Below are 25,422 nucleotides of genomic sequence, written 5' to 3'. Positions count from 1 at the left end.
TTTATCAACAAGAATTAGTCCATTGTCATGAATTCATTCACTAATCCAGTTTTATACCCACAACATCTTTAACTGAATTTTCAGTTGACAGCTGTAGTTGCTTGTGTTTGTACCTCAACTCCATAATTTATGTCAATGAATGCACGTCGTCAAAGTGTGTAATCATGAAAATAATACACACAGATACTCCATGTCCTTGGCTACTTGCCAGAGTTGAATAATTCATGTCAAAGAAAGACGTCAAAGTGTTTATTCACTGAAAATAATACACTCAAATATTCCACATCCTTGTGCATTCAGTTTCAAAACTACACACATTTTTTATTCTTTCTCTGACATACATAATATGGGACACATTATCACTGAAGTAATGAGCAGATTATAAACATGTTTATCCATTTCATAAACAATTCCAATTAATACACGGTAACGGTAAACTAACACGATCATGGTATTTATTTATGCCTGTGTATTTTGCCTCCATTAGTCAGGAATTTTTTTTCCTCTTTCCTGCTCAACACGACACATAAATATAAATCATGAAAATATGATGTTGATACTGACATTTAATCAAAAACGAATCTAATCTGACATCAATTTTAGGTAGCCATGGCAACAAATTTCCACAAATGGGCATCCATTTCATATAATGGAACACAAGATAATCCACTGTGACTTTCAAGAGTGCCTCAATAGTTCTACTTCATTCAAAATGCAGTTCAGATATTTTTGGCTGTGATATTTCATTCCAAACAAACTACATTCCCTCTTTCGTCAAACAGCAACTTTTCACATCATGAGTATGTTTCATTGCCTTGACTGTAGGTGAAAATTATTGAAGTTCATCTTGTATCACACATTATATTAATGTGTACATAATGAAGCTTGTTGTGTTGGAAGTCTTCAGCAACCCATGCTTGTCATCAGAGGTGACTAACGGGATCAGGTGGTCAGGCTTGCTGACTTGGTTGACACATGTCATCGTATCCCAAATGATGCTCATGTTGTTGATCACTGGATTATTTACAGACAGCTGTCATATAGCTGGAATCTTTCGGCATTAAACAACAACCAAACCAAACCGATCTATTCATATATACATCCAGCTGGAATGACAGAAAGATGATGTTGACAGAATCAGTCAAAGATGCCTTATCTGGAAGGCCCTGTCTCAACCTTTTCAAAGCATCATGGTTGGAAAACGCACTGTAACTGTTACCTTCCCTAACAAAATGGTTGACCTTTTTAAGAAAGAAATATGCATGCACACTTTTGTAGAAGGAGTTGTCTAGGTGTTGGCCTTGTTTCTGGTTGATTGGTGATATCAAATGCTATCATTTGTCAAGTGAAAAGTTAGTCTGGTGTGATCCACATTGGGATGTCTTTGTGTAGCAGTGGTGAGAACTAACATCTATTTTTATGATACTGCCATATGTGAAAAAGATACTTTTAAAGAAGAATTATCATGACAATCACACAGACAGTCAAGTTGTTTAGATAGTTCTTGTAATTCTGAAATTCAGAAAACATAAAATTTAATATCATCTTGTTTCGATAATTAAAAACAGGCGGAGTAATTGCTATATTATACAAAACGAGACAAGTAATGTGCAAATAGTGACATCAATGTTATTATAATCATCAAACAAGCAGAAACAATTCGAACACCTAGACAATTCCTTCTACAAATAAGTGCATACATATTTCTTAAAAAGGTCATCCATTTTGTGAAGTTAATTACTGAGTTTTATCTACAAGATGAAATGAAATGGAAATTCATTCATCTGTTTTGTATGTAAATATGACACAGAATATGACACTCCAAAGGAAACTGATATGTGCTTCAATTACAATTTTGCAAAATCAGCAGTTCTTTACGCTTTCGCTTGATTTCATCGAGACAGTTTTATTGGTTACTAAGTCCATTTGTCAACTGAATCAAAATGTATGAGGAATTTAGGGATGTATGTATCACACCTGAGTCAAACCGCATCCAATCAAAAAATAATAATAATGTACATTTCTAAAGCGCCTGCATCCACACACTTGTGCATGCTCAAAGTGCTAAGACATTATCAGTGTTCATGAATAGCGTCAGACCCTCGCAGGCCCCAGTGTCCGACTGTATATTTCACAATAACTTTGACCGAAGTAGTTATCATGGTTATTTGTGACATGTCACACTTGTTTGCTGTTTATAAATTTTACGTTTGATCTGAAATGTGTTAAATTTTTATACAATGGGTCCTGTGAATTTTCAGTGGGTCAGACAGACAACTGAAACTTACAGGACCCAATGTCCTGTTACTTTTAAACACCTTCCAAAACACTGCATTATTACGCTGGTTAACCCAATTGCCTGAATGGCGCTAGAAGGTTAACAGTCATGACTTATCCCACCAGGTATCCATTCACTGCTGGGAGAAAAGAGGCAATTTTGAACAAACACAGGTGCCTTGGTGACCTGGCCTCTATGCACAATATAGGGCTGTGGGTTGCCCAGTGGTTGAAGTGTTTGCTTGTCACGCCGAAGACCTGGGTTCGATTCCCCATATGGGTACAATGTGTGAAGCCCATTTCTGGTGTCCCCCACATATTGCTAAAACCAGCGTAAAAACCAAACTCACTCACTCACTATACACAATACCACACTTTTATCTTCACCACTGGCATATGTGTAATTTTGCAAACACTCTATAATAGGCTGTAAAATTCACTTGTGAAATCAGCAGATTTGTACAAAACCTAATCTAGACTTGCCACATATTCTACACCAGTGCATTGCTGTGTTGAGTATATGTGTTTGAGGGTCTGTATGACACACTAGGTTTGAGAAGGATGTTGGTAAGAATTGTCGTATTCAATTTCTAAAAAAACATACATGACCTGTCAATAATTCTCGGCTGCACCGCTTCAGATCACTGCCTGCCTCAAATACAGTTTGCTGTTTAGTTAGACACATACAGGATAGCTCTAGTTGCACAGTGAAAATACAAGATGATTGGCTGATGTCTTGTTTTGTTATAAATTCCTGCTCATTTTCATGGAATAGACGTGAATTTCAACTGTAGTGGATAAGAACACTGATGATGATGAGGAAAGCATGTTCTGCATAGGACTAAAATAAACAATCTCCCTGACCAACTGTAGAGTATGTATCGTCTATACTTCAGCAACAAGTAGCTGCTAATTATGGTCAATTGACACATGACGCTGTGTCACCAACAAACTACATACACATCCAAACACGGATACCACACCAACACAAACTGACAACACAGTTCATTACATCCGTACATGTGATAAATGTGTAACAAACAAATCATACTGGTCCAACAAACCTACAAGCATGGCCATCATGTTACTGATTGCTAACTGTGAAACACTTTCTGTATGGGTATCTCTCACTTGTATTTGGACAATTGGGTCTTACAAGCCTTTAGTTGTTACCTCAATCGATGTATGGATCCACTATCCTCATGGTATTTGCAGTAGGAGTTGACTCCTGTCTGTTTATTTCTCAGATATACTACAGATACATGACAACAGTCTGTCAATAAGTGAAGATGGACCTGACAATCCTGTGATTGACACAGCTGTGATGTGATGAATTGTATTTACTACGTAAGTTAATGAGCCTTACTACCCTATCCTGTTAGTCACCCTGTATGGCAAGCATATGTGTTGCTGAGGACCAATTCTAGCCCAGATTGTTACTGGGTAATTGGCTTATATGTTCAGGACAATATCCTCGAACTCTTGTCTTAAAAACATGATAACTTGACAGCAATGCCACTGTCATCATGGGAACCAAGACACTGAGTGAGTGAGTGAGTGAGTGAGTGAGTGAGTGAGTGAGTGAGTGAGTGAGTGAGTGAGTGAGTGAGTGAGTGAGTGAGTGAGTGAGTGAGTGAGTGAGTGAGTGAGTGAGTGAGTGAGTGAGTGAGTGAGTGAGTGAGTGAGTGAGTGAGTGAGTGAGTGAGTGAGTGAGTGAGTGAGTGAGTGAGTGAGTGAGTGAGTGAGTGAGTGAGTGAGTGGAGTTCAACACAACTAAGTTCCACAGTAATTCAGTTGCATCACATGATGCCTGCTTGATGTATGAGAAAAGCCTGAAGTGACGCAGGTCTCAGACGTAATATCATAGAAACATACTATGGGCAAACCATCCCAGACAAATAAATTCTTGGAGCGACAGACATAACTTGCGGATATATGTAGACTATACCATACACAATAATTCCCAGTATGGTCAGTAGTGGAGGAAATCAATGTATACTGCAGCAGCATGTGGTCCTGTGCACATGGAGCCACGACACAAACCAGGTCAACAAGTTAGTTGCAGACAGTAGTTAGATGGGTGATCGGCTGACAGTGTTTGTTCAAAAGCTTAACTCCAGAGAGTCTTAGTCTCACAGTTTCAGTCCTGACCTACAGTGAAGCACATGTAGCACATGTGTGGTGGGTCCAGACAAGTGGTTTGGTTGAAACTGTCTATATTCACCCAGCAGGGGATGGGTATCCGGTAGGATGAAAAGGTCATGTGACTGTGAACCTTCCTGTGCCTCATAGGCAGCTTGGGTTAGATACCGCATTTACATAAGTGGTCAAAGTGTTGTGGTGACCTTGAAGATAAGGTCAAGGTCACCCAAATCAACGGGTGCCTGCGTAATCCCTCAATGTAGACTGTCACCAATTTTAAAGACACTGGGTACAACAGTCCATGAGATTTTGCATTAACAAGTTTGAAAAGTGGTCAAAGTGTCGTGGTGACCTAGAAAATAAGGTCAAGGTCGACCAAATCGACTGGTGTCTGAGTAATCTCCCAATGCAGGATGTCACCATATTTGAAAACATTGGGTACAACAGTTAATGAGATATCGTGTTAACAAGAGTTTGAAATGTGGTCAAAGTATTGTGGTGACTTTGAAAATAAGGTCAAGGTCACTCAAATCGACTTGTGTCTGGGTAATCCCCCAATGTAGGCTGTCACAAAATTTGAACACATTGGGTACAACAGTTCATGAGATATCGCATTAACAAAATCGGGGATACGTACGGATGCTGGTGAATACATAGTCCCCGTTCCGCGCTGCGGCGGGGGACAACAATTGAAACAGAACGTTCCTATAAAATTCACCATTTGCATGATTATCATGTGTTTGATCACATGTTTCTGTGACTAGCAGTTATGGAAACTATCTACTTTGAAGAGAAACGAGTATCTTCTTTTGACCATACAATAAAGATGAGCAGAATCATCAGCATTCTCAACTTCAATGAGCCAGGTTTATTGACCTCTGATGACAGTATTTGCATAAACTGATGTAGCTACTAGATAAACACTATATTTTCTATTTCCACACCAATCAATTGTGGACTGTTTTAACTGCCATGATGTCTTTCACTCTAATTGTATTAGTCTCTCTTGCTCCTTTGTGATGAGTGGTTCTCCCCTGGGTAGAGAGTTACAGGGGCCTGTAAAGTGAATGTCCTGAACTGTACCAGAAGCAATGGATGGACAGGTTGAAGTCATTGAGAGACCATATTCTGCTGTCCCATAGTATGCTGATAGCCGGAACTTCATAAATATCTTAAGTCAGATTTGAAATATATTTCAACACAGTACTTGCACTTTTTCAGTCTTACTTAAAGGTCACATGCAACGTAAAAACACAACTTTGCAGATTCTGATACCTTCGGTATGAATACTACCGGTGAAGGCTTTGGTGTGAGCTATTTTCATAATGTTTGTTGATATCTCACAGGCGAGCTTTTATATGTTATGACAGTAAAATAAACTGTTTATATAATTTCATTTGTCTATTTCACCACACGTTCTTCTTACCGAGTCACTTTCTCAGTTCGATACTTAAAAGCAATGTCATTATTTAAGCGTTGACACAATTTATAACTGTGATATAGATATGTAGCTGTCACAGACAAAACTCAATGTCTTGTTTTATTGACACCTGTGTGTCTGCCTGCCTGTCTGCTAATGACAATATTCAATACACAACTCACGATCACTGACCACACGCAATTTGAACTTAACACCAATCAGGCTATACACCATAAACAAAACGCATTGATTTATGGCCCGAGTTCGGTCTCTGTCACATTATGTAATTACACAGACAGGCAGGTGTGATACTTAAACACATGACATGTTATGATGTCTGTTGATTGCAAAATGTTATACACAAAAATGAGCATGTATTTACAAAACCCAACATCTCTATATATACACACACAATGAACCGTGAAGGCGGCATCTGCTAATGAACCAGCCGTTACACTTGAGTGCACACCCACCCGCTCTGACTGGGTTCGGTATCCTGGCTGCTTCGTTTCGAGGGAGGTAAACCCAAGTACAAAATATTGCACTTTTGATTTGCGATTATACGCTTATAATTTTGTTTATTTGTTTTTTCATAATCAGCAATGCATATTATATGTCATGAAGAAGTGATAATTGTGTTTTAATTATGTTTGATTTTTTGGTTGCATGTGACCTTTAAGTTTAACCTAAACTCACAGAAATGAATTCACATGCTGCTTCTTAGTGATAAGAGAAGGTGGAAGTGACGTTTCTCATGTTATTATCTCGGATTCTCCGTCGTATTCATCACTTCCAAAAGGCTTTAGTATATAGAAAACAGTATAGCTCCCAATCTATCTCAATACATATCGCAACATATTGTAATACAATTTTCTACCAACACATAGCCCTAGTAGTATTTAAGTCTCAAATATTCAGACATTGTAAATCATTCATTTCCTGAATTACTGACGGATGCCAACATTACAAATAAATTAAGAAGACTTTGATTCTTTGTAAAAATGCCCTGTACTATTAACACATTGTGGGAAATGTCTCCTGCAAGGTGGACAGTATTAGAAACACTGATGGTAGCCATTATCATCTGGTCATCGGCATGTTATGTACGGCAATCCAGCAATCCGTTTAAGTGTTCCGCCTCCAATCTCTGCATGAGCAGATTAGAAACTGGACTGGACAGAAGGAAACATGACTCTGACAACACTTGCCTTGCACAACACTAATTAGGAACACTTCCACACAATCATTAACTGAAATCAATGATTTAGGCTAAGTAAATCTCCAAGGGGCAAGGAAAGGGCAGTTGCTATGGTGACTGTGTGACCCCATCCTTGCCTGACCATCAGCTGTTCCATGAAGGGGGCACATGTTGGGGAGGGGGAGACGGGGCTCAGCTAGGATTACACCATGATGCTGGGGGTTAGGCCTTCAGGATCAGATCAATACAGACAAAGTTTGTTTCTAACACATTTATCAAACTGAGCATAAATCTCTTAATCATTACTATGTTAATCTGGGATTTAAAATATGTCAAATGTACTGGCCAGGTTAAAAACATTTTGTAAAGACTAATTTTATTCACTGTTGACTCTTTATAAGACCCTCATAAAATAGAGATTTATAGAGTCAACAGTGAATCGAATTAGTCATTACTAGTCATTAGGCCAAAAAATATATATGTGTGTTTAGGGTAACATGAAATCATAAAACAGGGTTGGTAGGTAGGGTTTACGTTTATTTTTTCTTAAATTTTTTTTAAAAGCACTCGCATATTTTTCACAAAAACACATATTTATGAAATATCAGTTTTGAAAGAAAAGAGGAAAAACCAGTTTAAAATTTTAATAACTGAAGCAACAACACTTACTAAATTCAACATTTATGAAAAACAAGAGTAAGTGAGCGCAGGTCACATATGGTCGCCCCCAACATTGGGGAGTACATACTGTTGGAATAGCAAAATGTTTCGCTGTCTTTTAAAAAAAAAAAAAAAAAAAGAGTTTAGGGTAGGAAGTTTGTGATGAGGTCGATTAGGAAACCCGTGAACACACATCTTTTGGGGGGGGGGCTTAGAATTAGAATAATTAACATATTGTGCTTCACTTAAATACTTATAACATTTGTTTGTAGTTTATTCCACACATATGATGGTAGTCAATAAATAATCTAGTCAGTGATTGATGTCATGAGTATCAACCTATGTACCTAGAAAAACATAATCAAGTCAGGGTGAGTGAGTTTATTTTATGCTGCACTCTAGCAATATGGCAGCAGTCTGTAAATAATCAAATCTGGACCAGACAATCCAATGACCAACAGCACGAGCATCGATCTACACTATTGGGATACGATGACATGTGTCAACTAAGTCAACCAGCCTGACCACCCGATCCTGATCAAGTCAAAGTTTCGCCACCTGATTCTATGACTAATGCAACAAGTGTGAGTGGCAGATGACCAATTCAAGTCTGGATCTAACATGTTAAAACATATTGTTTGTGTTTCTTTAAAAACTTTGGGAGTTAATATCAGTAAACAAACATCATATCAGATTAAAAACTTCAAGTTTAGTTAACATGTTAAATATGTTTACTCTCCAGCATGTTTAATACTTGGCAAGAAGACACATGGCCTGATGTTACAAAATAATACCTTAAATTAAATATCTTGCACTTGGGTATCATTTTGAGATCTTACTGAGAATTCTGTTACCGCCATAATTTCCATGTAACAACAAGCATACAGCACAACACATCTGGGTTTTACATCATATCAGCAATATTCCAGCCATATCATGACACGACACATCTGGGTTTTACATCACATCAACAATATTCCAGCCATATCATGACACGAAACATCTGGGTTTTACATCACATCAACAATATTCCAGCCATATCATGACACGACACATCTGAACTGCATATAACACTAAATATTGCTGACATTAACATAAAACTATGTAAGAAAATGATTGAAAAGCTGCATAACATAACAGAAATGAGGAACAATAACAAAATGTGGAAGCACAAAGCTGAACACAAACATACAGTGTTGTTGCTTCATTTGCCTCAGTAGTTTCAATTTAATATCGTTCAGTAGTGGCGATCGCCAGCTGGTTCAGAGTTTTAAAGCATGGATAATTGTTGGGCAGTGTTTGCCAGGATCCTCAGGCTGTGGGCTCAAATCCCATGTTTGTCCCATTTTGATTCTCAGTTTGTCAGCACCATACCCTTCCTGCATCATACCCTCCCACAATACACCCAGTATCACCTACAACCCCCATCTGTTTGGGATTAGCTACCCTTCCTGCATCATACCCCTCCCACAATACACCCAGTATCACCTACAACCCCCATCTGTTTGGGATTAGCTACCCTTCCTGCATCATACCCCTCCCACAATACACCCAGTATCACCTACAACCCCCATCTGTTTGGGATTAGCTACCCTTCCTGCATCATACCCTCCCACAATACACCCAGTATCACCTACAACCCCATCTGTTTGGGATTAGCTACCCTTCCTGCATCATACCCTCCCACAATACACCCAGTATCACCTACAACCCCCATCTGTTTGGGATTAGCTACCCTTCCTGCATCATACCCTCCCACAATACACCCAGTATCACCTACAACCCCCATCTGTTTGGGATTAGCTACCCTTCCTGCATCATACCCTCCCACAATACACCCAGTATCACCTACAAACCCCATCTGTTTGGGATTAGCTACCCTTCCTGCATCATACCCCATCCCTCCCACAATACACCCAGTATCACCTACAACCCCATCTGTTTGGGATTAGCTACCCTTCCTGCATCATACCCCTCCCACCCTCCCAGTACAATACACCCAGTATCACCTACAACCCCATCTGTTTGGGATTAGCTACCCTTCCTGCATCATACCCTCAGTATCACCTGCATCATACCCTCCCACAATACACCCAGTATCACCTACAACCCCATCTGTTTGGGATTAGCTACCCTTCCTGCATCATACCCCTCCCACAATACACCCAGTATCACCTACAACCCCATCTGTTTGGGATTAGCTACCCTTCCTGCATCATACCCTCCCACAATACACCCAGTATCACCTACAACCCCATCTGTTTGGGATTAGCTACCCTTCCTGCATCATACCCTCCCACAATACACCCAGTATCACCTACAACCCCCATCTGTTTGGGATTAGCTACCCTTCCTGCATCATACCCTCCCACAATACACCCAGTATCACACCTACCCCCATCTGTTTGGGATTAGCTACCCTTCCTGCATCATACCCTCCCACAATACACCCAGTATCACCTACAACCCCCATCTGTTTGGGATTAGCTACCCTTCCTGCATCATACCCTCCCACAATACACCCAGTATCACCTACAACCCCCATCTGTTTGGGATTAGCTACCCTTCCTGCATCATACCCTCCCACAATACACCCAGTATCACCTACAACCTCCATCTGTTTGGGATTAGCTACCCTTCCTGCATCATACCCCTCCCACAATACACCCAGTATCACCTACAACCCCCATCTGTTTGGGATTAGCTACCCTTCCTGCATCATACCCTCCCACAATACACCCAGTATCACCTACAACCCCCATCTGTTTGGGATTAGCTACCCTTCCTGCATCATACCCCTCCCACAATACACCCAGTATCACCTACAACCCCATCTGTTTGGGATTAGCTACCCTTCCTGCATCATACCCTCCCACAATACACCCAGTATCACCTACAACCCCCATCTGTTTGGGATTAGCTACCCTTCCTGCATCATACCCTCCCACAATACACCCAGTATCACCTACAACCCCCATCTGTTTGGGGGATTACCTTCCTGCATCATACCCTCCTGCATCATATCACCCAACCCCATCTGTTTGGGAATACTTCCTGCCCATAGTATCACCCAGTATCACCTACAACCCCCATCTGTTTGGGATTAGCTACCCTTCCTGCATCATACCCCTCCCACAATACACCCAGTATCACCTACAACCTCCATCTGTTTGGGATTAGCTACCCTTCCTGCATCATACCCCTCCCACAATACACCCAGTATCACCTACAACCCCCATCTGTTTGGGATTAGATGCTAAATTTGGCTGACACCCCTTCATCATGTTTTTATAACAGCAACACTGTTTATGAGCTCTGACTTAGAACCTGCTGCCAGTCAGGCAGGACATGCTTATCCTTTTAACAAGCGCTTGGTGGTTTTCTGTTCTTATAATTTTAATTGTTTCTGAAGTGAGTCATGACTGGTTATTCTTTACCACTGACATTTCATATTTAAACAAAATTCACTTGTATATCCATTTATCCTTAATCATCACCACAATAATGAAATAGCACTAAAAGATCAATATATTCTATCAGGACTTAAACTAACTGATCTGGAAAGAAGCCAAGCTGACAGTTTGGCACATACCATCAGCTGATAAATGTCACGAAGCCTTTCAATCTGTCCATGTACATCAGTATATTCCTCCAACAAGGAGTCAAGCGTCATGCTCCCTGCCGTTTTGGTATGAGTGTGTGTGTTTAGATTAATGCCGCTTTTAGCACTATTCCAGCAACATCACGGCAGGGGACACCAGAAAAGGGCTTCAGACATTGTACCCATGAAGGGAATCGAACTCGGGTATTTGGTGTGATGGGCAAATGCTTTAACCACTAGGCTACCACCCCTGTCTTGACATGAAATATAGGAAGCAACATACATCATCTGCTTCTCTGCCATCAAATGCATGATTTGGATGAACACATCAGTACAGAAGAGATGCACCAACTCTGTCCACAGATATGATTAAGCAGACATTTTGAATTTTGTTTTTAAACACGGCTAAACCCTTTGGGTCACTACTAGCTTTTCTGCAGTATTGATTGGTCCAAATTCTGTCAACATATCAAAATACATGAAAACTCAATACTACTGACAATCGAGTTGGTCCTTTAACATATAGCAAACTGCTTCAAGCAACAGCATTTGATGCAGATTTGAATTCCTCAGGTTGCAAGGATACCTAATTCTCCAGTCCAAACTCCCTACATTGAATGATGAAAAATGTTTTCAGGATTTGTGTTGGTAGGACAATGTTGGAGAAGCACAGCTTCACCCTCAAGCCAGATTTAGAATTTCAATTAAGGCATAGCCCATAATGTAAAACCTTGCCAAGTCAACGCATCTCTGACCAATTGATCCCCAACATGAGTTCATGCATGATATGATGATAGTCAAGGATTGCCACAGAAATAAATCTGAGAGAGACAGCAATGGTCACAATGACCTTGCTGATACAACAAGCTGGCCTTTGTGTAGCCACTTAATTACCTTTGTCTCAGTATCTCCAGTTCAACAGTTCTGGAGGGGAGGTTTGACAAATCCTTTTGTGGACAAATACGGAAATTCTGCCAGTGAGAAAAGTCAAGGCCAATCTGGACGATTGTATCTATAAGTGGATCACAATACGTTCTGATCATCATGGTTTTTGTCATAAGGTCAAGGCCTTGTCACAATATGGACAATCATAACAATCAGTAGAATAACAATACATTCTGATCATCACGGCAAAATTCTAACCTTTTATGCCTCGTACGACAAATGCGGTCCCTACCGTGGCTTCTCTATGTCCAATTCATTTCGAAAAAAAATACCATCCTAAAAAGCCTCTGAATGGTTACAATTGATTAGTAAATGAGTTCATTGCCATCTTCATTAATTGTATCAGGGACTAATAAAAAGAAACATAACATTTTCTTTGCTTTGACACAGGCTGCCGGCCGTGTTTTTTTCCTTTCCCCTCCATACAGCACAATTTGCATGTATCCGTTTCTCACCTATCAATCATCACATACTTAAAGGAGAATACTAAACAATTGCAATAATTTGCTGGGTGAAAAATAAAGTCATCAGAAACATGTACCCCAATTTGTATTTCAAAAATATGGTTTATTATGTTTTTATCGCGAAAACAGTTTCTGTTATCTGAGTTTCGGCCATTATGCATATTCCGCTGGAACCCCGTGACCTTTCCGCTCATGACGTCATATGTGACAAGCGTCCGCCATATTGCCAAAGAACAAGCACTACAGAAATACAAATCGTGTTGTTTCTGTCGTTTTTGTAAATGGTACGATGGTGTATTCCATTGCCTGGGGATGCACAGAATCATCGGACAATGGAAAGCGCCACAATTTCTTCCGTTTTCCAAGTAAAGAGACAGATTTAGGCAGGGGAAATGTTCCGATCATACTCCATCATTCCCTGTCACAAAATACTGTCAGCGGTATTTTTAACATAAATTAGATATGATAGAGACTTAAATACATGGGGATGAAAATCCTATTTAAAATGATTAAAAAGCTGGGCTTTGAAGAAGGATAATAGTTTACTATGGAACATTTATCAGAAATATTACTAATGCTTTTACATTAAGAACATAATATCAAAGTTGACAAAAACTATGCATTTACAGCATATATTTAATCATTTTAAATAAATTTGACCAAATTAGAATGAATGACTAAATTTGCTGGGGCATTTTGTAGCTGGGGCAGTTCGACTGGTACCCATGAGATATATATTATCAAAATCAGTAAGAAATTTCACATGAGCTTGAAAATGTTTCGCTATAGATCTAACATTCTTTTCGGTTTGGAGCCCTAAATGCTGCAGTCTACCTGAAACATTGCCGAATACAACGGCAAATCATGAAGTACTTGTTGCTTTCATTTTTTTCCATTTTGTTCCATTACGTCGGCATCAGACTCTTTATTTGTCAGTAGTGTGTGCCGTGAAAGTTGTTCTGTATTGTCATTGGCTGATAAGATGTCATTCTAAGGCTATGACCGAGTACCATAACTATTTCCATAACCAAACACTGGGGAAACATACATTGTCCTGACTAGTATTTTATAATTCACCAGTTTTCGGGGAATAACCTATCTGCGTCGCGAATATTATCTCTGCTCCACCAGGCTGGGATCTTGTATGGAGACTTGATATGTTATTAATGAGAACTAGAATCCTAATTTTTTTTCAACAAAATAAATCCAGTGTAATTTTTGTAGGAGATAATTTCTATTTTCCCCCCGTCTGAAGTATAATTATTTTGTTTTTAAATCGCAGACACCCTACAGTCACCCATTTGACACAAAAGGAACAGCAAGCACATTTAAAAAAAATAATTCATAGGGACTGGTCATATATTTATAGGGGTGGGTTTGCTGGTTGGAACTGTATCACCTTTTGCTGACAAATAGTATTCTTGTTAAATGATATGGTCTATTTTAAAATTTATTTTGAACTCAAGCGGTGCCTCCGTTTCGCTTGATTCTTCTTCTTCATCCTCACTGGAAGATTGTCTTGCAAGATGAAAAATCGGATCGTACTGATACGGTCTAACATCCATTTCAGAAATGACATCAGGAACATCTTTTACTGCTTCAAAATCCATGGACACTGTTAAGTTGTGAGGTAAAATCAGAGAGGAAGCCATCAGCAACAAGCACATATGACGTCATGTCATGTGATACCCCCTCCGCTCATTAACTGTCGGGTGTTTCCGTAATAGGCGGAAATACGAGTACGTTTTTTGTGTTTTTATTGCTATTTTACAAACTTTTTGCTCAATTTTAATCACGGAAGGTGACTTTTAGAATATCCTTTACAATATATCAAAAGTTTTGTTTTCGTTCGTATTCCCCTTTAACAACCGATGGTCCATATTAACCAGTTGTGAGGCCTCTGGAAGGAACTCCAACAAAGTTACTCATGAAGCAGCAACGTAGCTCACATACTTGGCTACACAAGGAAATGTTGTGTTTCAAGTAGTAGGAAGTATCACAACAGTTGTATTCATAACAACATCAAATAAGAATGGTTCACTCAGGTATGTTGTTTTCCCCATTTAATTGCTCAAAGCAATAATTATATTCAAAGTTTTTTCACACAATGAAAAGTGAGCCTGAAGAATCCCATGAGGTTGAGAACAAGCAGCTTTTACGAGTATTGGGGGAAAACACTGCAAGGCCATGGCCTGGAATGAACACTTTCCATGATTAGTTTGTGAGAGGATGTTACTTCTGATAACTGTTCTGTCAAATGTATGCTTCAACAATCAGCGGATGACAACTCATGTGGCAGCGTCAGCGGAATGAGGTCTAGCGTCATCCTCACTGAAGGTTCCCCACAGGTAGTGTGAACTAGCAGGAGTCTGATTCTGCTGTATATTCTCATTACTATACATATAGAATTACTGTTTTTCTGTTGCAATAGTCGTAATTCAAACAATCTTTATTGGACCCTCGACATAGCGTGAGCCTGCAATATCCTCTACAGGATGGGGAAGAATGACACCAGTTCTTTCAAGGAATGCAATACTGAGTAAGGCTACGACTTTGACTGACATCCCACTCGAAGCATTTTTTTATTTAAGACAAGCAGACTTTGTAAAATGCAAATGTTTTCATAATGACCAAATCATAAATACATTCTTACCATCAAAACTTGTACAAATACATTCTCAATAATTGATAACCTTTTATCTCCTTTCAACAAAAGCTGTTAGATATTGGAATTCTATTGCCCTAAATCGAGTGTAGCCATACTTGTAGCCAACGGGAAAGGAGAGTCCGCATTGCTGGCTTACATGTCCAGCTAGCTTGTTTGCTGACATCACACATGTTTGCATGTAGAACAAAGTGGGATATAATAGTATCCCTTTCCAGAAGAATTTATACTAAAATATTACTTTAAACAATAAAATATATTTATCTCTTTTCAACTAATATTTGTTAGATCATATCTGAAAAACAAGAAGTTAGAGTTGGGCCAAGGCAGTTTTGACTTATTCTTTGCTTTGTTCCAAATATTCAGACTGGAGTCTGAACCAGGAGAATTTGTCCCCTGTACAGCAGTACTGGTTTGTGCAGAAGGTACTCACCATTAGGGAAGGCCAGCACACTGATGATGAGGAAGAAGAAGACAAGGCAGCAGATGCCGCTCCAGATGTTCTCCTCGGGTAGGCTGTCATCTCTGTAGGCAGAAGATACACTGATATTTAGTCACAGAAATATAGTTACCTTAATTAAAATTACCGAATAAAATATTTAGCCATCAAACAAATCTAAATAGAGCAGAAAACAATGTTCAGTTCCTGAACTGAGGCAATCTAGACTTGCAAAATCATTATAGACTTGAGTAGGACACCTATCTAACTTATTCTCGAGGGTCTGGGAGAGACTCACCAAATGAGTGAGTGAGTGAGTGAGTGAATGAGTGAGTGAGTAATGTGTGTAATACAGTTCCATAAATGTTTGACAATTCACAACCGCATGCTTCTCAGATATTTGCAGAAAACTTTTTGTGACATGTTCTATTGGTACATTACCAGTATACCAAGTTTCAAGTAATACAGAACTGGTGTATTGTGTAAAAAGAGCATAAAGATCTTGTGATTATCTCGATGGTTTTATATAGTGTAAAACATACACAGACTGTCATTCAAAACTGATGTTTTCCTTTGTAATTCATTGACAAAACAGAATACTTTACATACTATAAATTGTAAGAAGAAGATTGTTAGAATTGTTAGAAAGCTGTTTTCAGAGCCATAACATTTATTTTTAGGGCCTTAGTATGTACAAAATAGGATCTGCCAGTACAATCAGTGTCATTGAATGTCAAACACTCTATCTCCCAATATATTGCAATACAGATACCCATACACATACACACGCATGCACGTCGTCATATGAGCGAAATATTCTCAAGCACGACATTAAACCCAATTTCACCTCACCTCACCTTATACATACTAATCAAGGGTACATGTCAATACCTTCCTTCACATTTACATGAAGTAGGTCCAACAATCAGCATCAGTGATGGTTCTCCATCATGTATATTGATAAATCTATAACTATCAGAGGACAAAATAACAGTTGTGCAGTTGTACCCTATGTGCTAAAACTATGATAAAGGTCACTGATTAATGTCTGCAGAACATATTCATCATGAGGCACTTAAAGGCCTATCTCGTTCCATGACCACTTCATATAGATGTTGCAGTGTCAACATCTACCAGTATAAACATATTTTGTGAGGTATTTATTGACCTGCACCAAATTTCCAGAACTTAAAACTGCTACAATTTGTGATTCTAGTAAAAATATTTTTTACTTTGTCTCCTATTCATTCAACCCCTGATCACTGGGGAAATGTGCTGTGTTATCAAGTACTTTTACTTACATTTTGAAAAGCTCATGTTTTAAAATGTTGACACTTTCAAAACATGTCCTTCAATCAACTTTGGGTTCAGATACTTTAAAACTTCTTGGCGATAGCCGAAAATAATTAGCAAAGCTGTTTGCCATTGAATATTTATTGTCCACTTCACAAACAAACACCACAATGGTTGATATTGTGAGAATAAGACAATACGGATTAATTAGTAACATGTGAAAGGTCTAGCTATGTCTGGGTTTTCACAGCCTGTGCATTCGAAGTTCTGAGAATTCCATACAAGACCTTTCACTTGCATGTTTACAGAACATGAAACCGCTGGAGGTCAAAGCTGTCAATGTTATTTATTTCTGTAAAAACGGAGCCACCACGCTCATCTGACCACAGGATGATCATTGTCCTCATCAAACATGTACAAATATCAGACCTTGCTTGTTCCTAATTATCACTAGAAATTACCACCATATGGGTGCAGTTACTTATCAGAATTTGGTTTGCTCAATTTCAATACATGTAGCACAGTCACTGAAATGAACAGATTTGAATTGTCTCTTAATATATAACAGAAAAGTGCCTAAAGAATTGCTTCATCCTGAAAATGCAGAATGTAGATTTGCAATCATGACCAAAGTATGGTCCACTGGCATGGGACGTTTTATGTATTATTGTTTGAGGGCTTAAGAGAATATGTAAGAACTTTTGCAAAACAATAAATTAAGACATGGCAATGCCTATGTTGTTTTACCCCCCTTACCCTTACACTCATAGCTTATAGGGTTAACAATTCCAGCAACACTACCACAGACATTGGAATAGCCCCATGTTCCATGGATGACACATCCTGGCTTGGATATATTGCATTTTCAGATCTGTTTGATAAGCAACAGCAAATTTTAAGTAGAAACATGCCTTTTTAATACATTTATGAACATTTCGTTCTAGTGACCCCAAACAACAAATTGAATTTATGAAGAGATATGGTTCGATTCACTGAATACATGAGTGATTCGTAACAGCTCTAATCAATATACTTCCATAATTAACAATGAAGCTCAATTTATTGAGTTTCATATATATATTGCGATCATATCAATACTCCACACACACACACACAAAAGAATATTGAAATAATTAAACAATAAAATACAGTGAGTTGAAGCAACACTGCACATAGCATGAAATTAGTTATAGACTCTGCAGCTGTTCAGGATGCTGAAGGGTGAGTGAACATCCATTCCAGAATATTGGTTGATACTAGAGCTGGTTATTGTTACATTTTGTCAGAACGATAATCGCTAGTGTCAGATCGATAATCGATCGATTATAATCGTTTGGACATCATTTCATAGTCAAATACCTACGTTAGCGAACTAACTTCCGGGATGTTGTCAGCACGTGTCAATTGTTAATGCTAGCAAGTTATCTTTGGATCATCAAGTATCCTATCGTCTTACGTTTCCGATTGTTATATGTTTTTGATCGGCCATTACAATTCTCACTTATAGCACGAAAATGCGAGAAAACCCATGAGAAGCATCCCGAATGACAACAAGGCGATCCCCGTTCTGCCATCGATATGCTACGAATCAAGTTGCCATGCGTAGGCAACAGTATACAAACTCACAAAAGATTAAGTTTAACTCCGGGATCCTTAATGCAATATCTACCTCATAATCAAATGCACAAAAATCCTAAATCTTTACTCCAAAGATGCCATTAAAGTTTCGTCTGCTTAGTTGACATCCCACCTTACAAGATCACGCTACTAGTCATGTGACCTCGCTGGTACCAGTGGTAGATTTATTTTCATGGCATGCCATTTTTTAAAAAACTTTTAGTTTATGTTGAAGGGTAAACAAAGAAATTTCCTTAAGGTTGAAACACAAAATTTATTCTGGGAAGTATTATAATTAACCACTGTAACGAAAGTTCAAGAGAATTCATGAAACTGAAAATAGCTCTATTTTACCCACCTTCCGTAAGTCACGTGTTTGTATGCAAATGCAACTCAAGGAATTCCCTCTTTCAGCCAATTAGAAAGTTGCTAATCTGTAATACCTGGGTCGTATTGTGACGTTTTGTTGCATGATTGGACGAAGGAGGTTTTCTATAAACCACTTTACAACTCATAGTATTTCAATGACGAAATAGGACACCCCAATCTAAATATATCTAGCATTGCCATTGGCTGACAGGGGAGGCATGCGTACTTGTGTACTACACAGCTTCCGTTTAAGAGGTAAACAAGCAATGACAACCAGAGTGTTCAGTATAAGAAAACATGACAAGGTAGAATAAATTTTTTTAATGTATGTGCATCCAAATAATGATTATTTCCGATTATCGATCTGCAGTTTATTTGTAATCGACAATCGTTTATTTTGACTTAGATCGAACAATTAACCGATCCTACGATTAATCGCTCCAGCACTAGTGATACAGATTTGTACTTCATGGATCGAACATTGCTTTATGTCTTTTTAAAAAGGTACTCATTGTCAAATTCAAACCTAAATCTCTTCCCAGATTAACTAGGATTCGGTAGAACACTAATGCTTCCAGCAATGATAATGTAACTGAGATGTGCAAAAGCAGCTTTGAAGTTTAACTTATAACATGCAGCATTATTGCATACACTCAAGGATATTGGTAAGAACATTTATGTTTCACATTTAAAAAGTAAAAGATACACTTGCTTGTAGATAGGGTGAAATTCAAAGCCTAAGCATTATGTTGTCAAGGACTTTTCAAGACAAATTAAAAAAATCCATGGTCTTTTCAAGGCACATTTAAAAATATTAAGGCATTTCCGACTCATCCGACTCTGTAGTAAGCGATGAGTGTTGCTGTTACCGACATTCACCTGATCTACCAGCTGCTTCAGCTTGTTCTTATCCACCTTAGGTTTCTGTAAATGATTTTAAAGTGCTTAAACAGTGCAATGCTACGATAGCCCATATGCTCACACAAAATGACAATAAGGCAAAGAATTGAGTTTCAGCCTGCAGATTCAGAAGTACAGACAAACTGACAGTAGTGGTAAACAGAAAAGACTGCATTTCTAAACAGTTTTCTTGCTGCACGACTATTAGTTGGTACCGTAAATGGTTGTTACTCAACCTGTACAATCTAGTTGTCTGATAAACCGAGAAGGCATCACACCTCCTAGCCCTTACTGTAAAGAGATTGCTTCAATGAAGAAACTACAGATTTACCCAGGTTTTACATATACAATCTCACTGGGGCTCATTTTCAATTCAAATTTTCTGGTCAACATGGTATATACAGAAGAAACATTGGAGTGGAGGACATGTCTCGGAGGACCTAAACCTGTCTGGCTGTCAATGTAGCATGTTCTCAACCTCCACATGCTGGAGTTATCTGAAACCATCAAAGCCAAACTAAAGCCTATCATTCAGCCACAGTGTATCAACACATGAAGTACCTGTTTCCTTTGTAAATAAATGTGATAACTAATCACTAGACCTCAACCACTGAAGATCACTTGACACAGACTGTGATGTGGCAATGGTCAAGAAAGAGGATCTGTCTCCTGAGTATAGTACGTCTACTGGCTGAATGTTTATCAGCTGTATAGTCTTCCTGTAGGGTACATGTTTTACCATAAGAGAAGATTACCATACAAAATGTATCAAATCACCCTTTTGGGGATATTTATTTCTACAATTAATCCTTGTGCTAGTAGCTTGCAATATATTATCACCTCTTTTTCCAGAAAGTCCCCAAATTTATAGTTCAATTCATTATTGCAATTGAGAATGGTGGCAATGCAAGCAAATCTAAATTTCGCAGCAGGACAGTCCAGAAATGATCATTTTAATATGTAAACAAATGAAAAGAAAGGTCATTTGGTGAGATGAAAAACGGTCCAGTCACAAGGCAACCCCTCATAGTTGACAGAACAAATTTATGTCCGCAATGGAAAGGTCAAAATGGCTAAATATCAAATAAGACTGTTACAGAGATAGAAAAGTCCACAGACTGATGGAGTAAAGTCAGGTGAACTGTAACACACTAACATGTCTACAGTTGACTGGGCGATGGGGTAGCCTAGTGGTTAAAGCATTCGCTCATCACGATGAAGGCCCAGGTTCGATTCCCCACATGGGTACAATGTGAGAAGCCCATTTCTGGTGACCCCCACGTGATATTGCTGGAATATTGCTACAACCAGTGTAAATAGAGAATCTCACACGAGTGTCTTTTGATATCAAATATATCACCATCGAGTTGATAAAGTAAGAAATATCCCAGTCTTGCCGAGGATATTTTTACTTTTATCAATGAGTGTTGATATATTTGATATCAGAAGACATGAGGGTGAGATTCTATTTATCATCAAAAATCACTCTTCATTAGTTTTCAATGAAAAATGTACATCTCTGAACACAGTACTGCCATTAGATTTGCAGTGCAGTGATGTCATAGCATTGTGACGTCATCAAGTTCATGACGTCATAGCATTGTGCAAAATCTACTGTCAAATCTACTGTCTGATCTCACACAAGCGATATCTCCTGTGGAACACAGTTTTAGATGATAAAACTAAACTCACTCTACAGTTAACTATGGCCGCCATTCTACAGCTGGAATAATGCAGCACTAAACCACAGACACACACAGATGTTTGGGATGAAAATACATCGGACATTATCCAATGAACATGTTAAAAGATGCACCATTTACCATGCCCAGTATTCCATACCTAAGATAATGGACAGAAAATTCCCAATATTACCAATAATGATGTTAATTTTCCCTTCTCAGAGATGGATGCCAGACTTCAGCACACTATTAGTGACACATTATGTACCGAGTTGAATACTGCATCATCCAACATGTATACATCATCTTCTGTAAATGATGAGCTGATCAATACCGTGTGGAGCTGCTGTTTTGCCATGCTTTACTTTATGTTTCCTTCACTGAGGGGTCCAATATTTCATCACCTTCGTGTATAAAACTGTACTATTAACACTGGATAGCAGACTAGGGCACTGTGAGGAGATGAGTGAGTGAGTGAGTGAGTGAGTGAGTGAGTGAGTGAGTGAGTGAGTGAGTGAGTGAGTGAGTGAGTGAGTGAGTGAGTGAGTGAGTGAGTGAGTGAGTGAGTGAGTGAGTGAGTGAGTGAGTGAGTGAGTGAGTGAGTGAGTGAGTGAGTGAGTGAGTGAGTGAGTGAGTGAGTGAGGTGGAGGTGAGCGAGTGAGGTGAGTGAGTGAGTGAGTGAGTGAGTGAGTGAGTGAGTGAGTGAGTGAGTGAGTGAGTGAGTGAGTGAGTGAGTGCGCTTCCAGGACCTCCATTAACAGTAACACTGATGATTTCCAGAGTTCAAAATTAAACATAATGTCAAGAAGTTTAAAACTTAAAGGATTTAAATGTCAGTAAATAAAATTATTTGACAAAAAGCTATAAACAAACAGAACCCCTTACTAAACGACAATGATCATCAAGATTTTGAATAATGACAAAATGAGAAATTATTTCCAACATACTATACTATTACAACATTCCTCTGATACTGGAGTTGTAAGCTGGACAACACTATGATGATGCGGCATCAGTAATTCCCAGTGACCTTCAGAGAGATATTGTACTCCTAAACAATGTAACCTGTACAATGACTTGTGTGTTTTCACTCAGTAGAACCCATAGAAGAGTGGTACTGACGTCAAGGGACTAGAATAGACGGTGACATTTCACACATGTGTCGCCACTGCAGTAAATCAGCTAACTGATGATACAAAACAACTCAGACAGGAAGAATCTGTCAATCTTAAAATATTTCCCCATGAACTAGTTATTCTACTTCCCATCAACAATGAAACAGAAACTAACATCCAACTTTAGGTCAAGTACTCTCCATCATATGATGAACAAATGTTCCCATGGTAACAAACTAATTGTGAGGCAGTTTGTGTCCCTACAGCATCTCCAACTAACCACCATTTAGTGGTGTGTAATAAGAACTTGGTCACCTGATAGTTGATTATCACTGTCACAAAATCCTATTAAATACAACTTGTAGCACATTTTCATAACCGTAGTAATTTTAAAAATACAATAAAACATTCCTTGCCCATCAACCTCTGCCCGGAAAATGACAGTAGCTTAATTCTGATGATCAAAACTTATCTAAAGTGAAGACAAACTGAACAAATACTTACTTGTATACCTCAGGAACATCTCACACATACACTCACACAGGAACATCACACACATGCACTCACACAGGAACATCACACACATGCACTCACTCAAGAACATCACACATATGCACTCACTCAAGAACATCACACACATGCACTCACACAGGAACATCACACACATGCACTCACTCAAGAACATCACACACATGCACTCACTCAGGAACATCACACACATGCACTCACTCAGGATAATCTCACATGCACTCACTCAGGAACATCTCACACAGAGTTCATTAAGAGATAATTGTCTACTGTACTTACACCAGACACGTAAATCATCGTTCTGATTATGTTTATTCCATGTTTTCAAGTGGCAGGTGTTTTGTAAGTGCTAGAAAGTGGGTGAATATGGCTTGTAATCACCTTGGCAAATGTTCCGTTTCTCACAGCAACAAATGTTAGCATGTAAACACTACATACAAGTAGTTATCTAACAGTCATTAAACAAGCATAAATACCATGACACTTTAAATGCCTTTGCCAGGAACAGTAACTTGCCATTATATGTAATGCCAGCATGTGCTAACACACAAGTCTGATTGGTTAATCCACAGGTTTCAAATCACATTAGCTCTTCTAGGATTAGAAGTGTGACATTTTAGAATATTGAACCATAAACAATAGGTCTAGCCATCACAGACTCACACTAGGTTCCATGAATGGAAGCCAGCAGTCTGGATGTACCATGCCTCAATAATAGGATAAAGAGGATAAGTGATGTTAGAAAACAGTCCAACATATATTTTTATCTATCATGAAATGACTACAATTACCTTAGATCTGGCTACAGATCAGTCTAATACGGATCAGCATCAGTCTTCTGATTAACGTGGCACTTTGTCATTCCAGCCAAATGGGCGTGGTGGGGAAGCCTAGTGGTTAAAGTGTTCGCTCCTCACACCGAAGACCCATGTCCAATTCCCCACATGGGTACAATGTGTGAAGCCCATTTCTGATGTACCTCGCCATGATATTGCTGGAATATTGCTAAAAGCAGTGTAAAACTAAACTCCCTCCCTCACTCCAGCCAAACACTTATAGTGGTACGTGAATAAAGGAGCCTGGACCAGGCCACCCAGTGACTGATATCATGAGCATCAATCTAAGCCATTGTCAAACAATAAGATACATCAAATGAGTCAGTGAGTCGGTCAGACCACCATGTCCTGTAAGTCGACTCTTATGACAAGGATGGGTCGATGAGGAATTCTAACCCTGATGTTCACACCTTTCCACTTATATCACACATTGCTGACAAATAAAAAACATAACTTCTTTGAGTGGCATTTTAGAAGTTGGGAGGTACAATATAGAACAAACTTTATGGATAACAAGTTGTTATCCATAAAGTTTGTTCTAAAATAAAAAACAGCTGACTTACCATCTAACACCTGTACGATGAGAAGGAACAATGTTTTGACTGAAGACATAAATGTATCACACCCTCAAAATTTCAATTAAGTCAAAATAAGTGTGATGAGAAAAAGTAAAGTTCATATATTTTCCTATCATGCTGCAGACAATGTTCATGAAGAAAATATTAAATGTAAGTCACGTCTCCACCTTGAGTGGCATCACACAATGTTTGGCTACATATTGGAGGATAGAGTTGAGTAGCTATTTACATCAATTAGGGGCTTGTTCACCTGTACATGTTGTTTAACAAGCATATAGATCGGTACTTTCTAAATTTGGTGGTAATTCTTAGGACAGCTCCTAATAAAACACTCATTCAAATGATCATTGACAAAATCATTGTTTAAAGTTTTCAGAAACGTGTATCAGTGTTAATGGTGCATCTACTGCATCACAGATGAAATCGTTTTATTGGCATTTAAGACGTTGGTGAGTAATAGTAAAGGCAAGAATATTTCATGAATGACAACTTCCTTATTCTATTGTCATGCAATGTTTTGGCATGGATCCTAGTACTAACTGACTGACTGAGTTTAGTTTTACGCCGCTTTTAGCAATATTCCAGCAATATCACGGCGGGGGACACCAGAAATGGGCTTAACACATTGTGCCCATGTGGGGAATCGAACCTGGGTCTTCGGCGTCGACGAGCCAACGCTTTAACCACTAGGCT

At 38.8% G+C, this 25,422-nt stretch overlaps 2 protein-coding genes across 3 annotated transcripts in view; one reads left to right on the top strand and one right to left on the bottom strand.

Moving 5' to 3' along the window:
* LOC124274211 (phosphatidylserine synthase 1-like) overlaps positions 1-25,422 on the bottom strand; it is a 97,488-nt gene that overhangs the window by 57,687 nt on the left and 14,379 nt on the right. For both annotated transcript variants that reach the window (XM_046709536.1, XM_046709535.1), the window contains exon 2: positions 15,806-15,897. In XM_046709536.1, coding sequence (XP_046565492.1) covers positions 15,806-15,897 — 92 coding nt within the window. The remainder of the gene's footprint in view (positions 1-15,805; positions 15,898-25,422) is intronic.
* Positions 18,291-25,422, top strand: part of LOC124274212 (lipid droplet-associated hydrolase-like) — a 43,214-nt gene continuing 36,082 nt past the window's right edge. The window contains exon 1 of the mRNA XM_046709538.1: positions 18,291-18,325. Coding sequence (XP_046565494.1) covers positions 18,316-18,325 — 10 coding nt within the window. The 5' untranslated portion in view covers positions 18,291-18,315. The remainder of the gene's footprint in view (positions 18,326-25,422) is intronic.

The sequence above is a fragment of the Haliotis rubra genome, unplaced genomic scaffold, assembly GCF_003918875.1.
Source record: "Haliotis rubra isolate DU_JTF1 unplaced genomic scaffold, ASM391887v1 Scf189, whole genome shotgun sequence".
In the NCBI taxonomy this organism is placed as follows: Eukaryota; Metazoa; Mollusca; class Gastropoda; order Lepetellida; family Haliotidae; genus Haliotis; species Haliotis rubra.
This window is presented reverse-complemented; position numbering and strand designations above follow the sequence as displayed.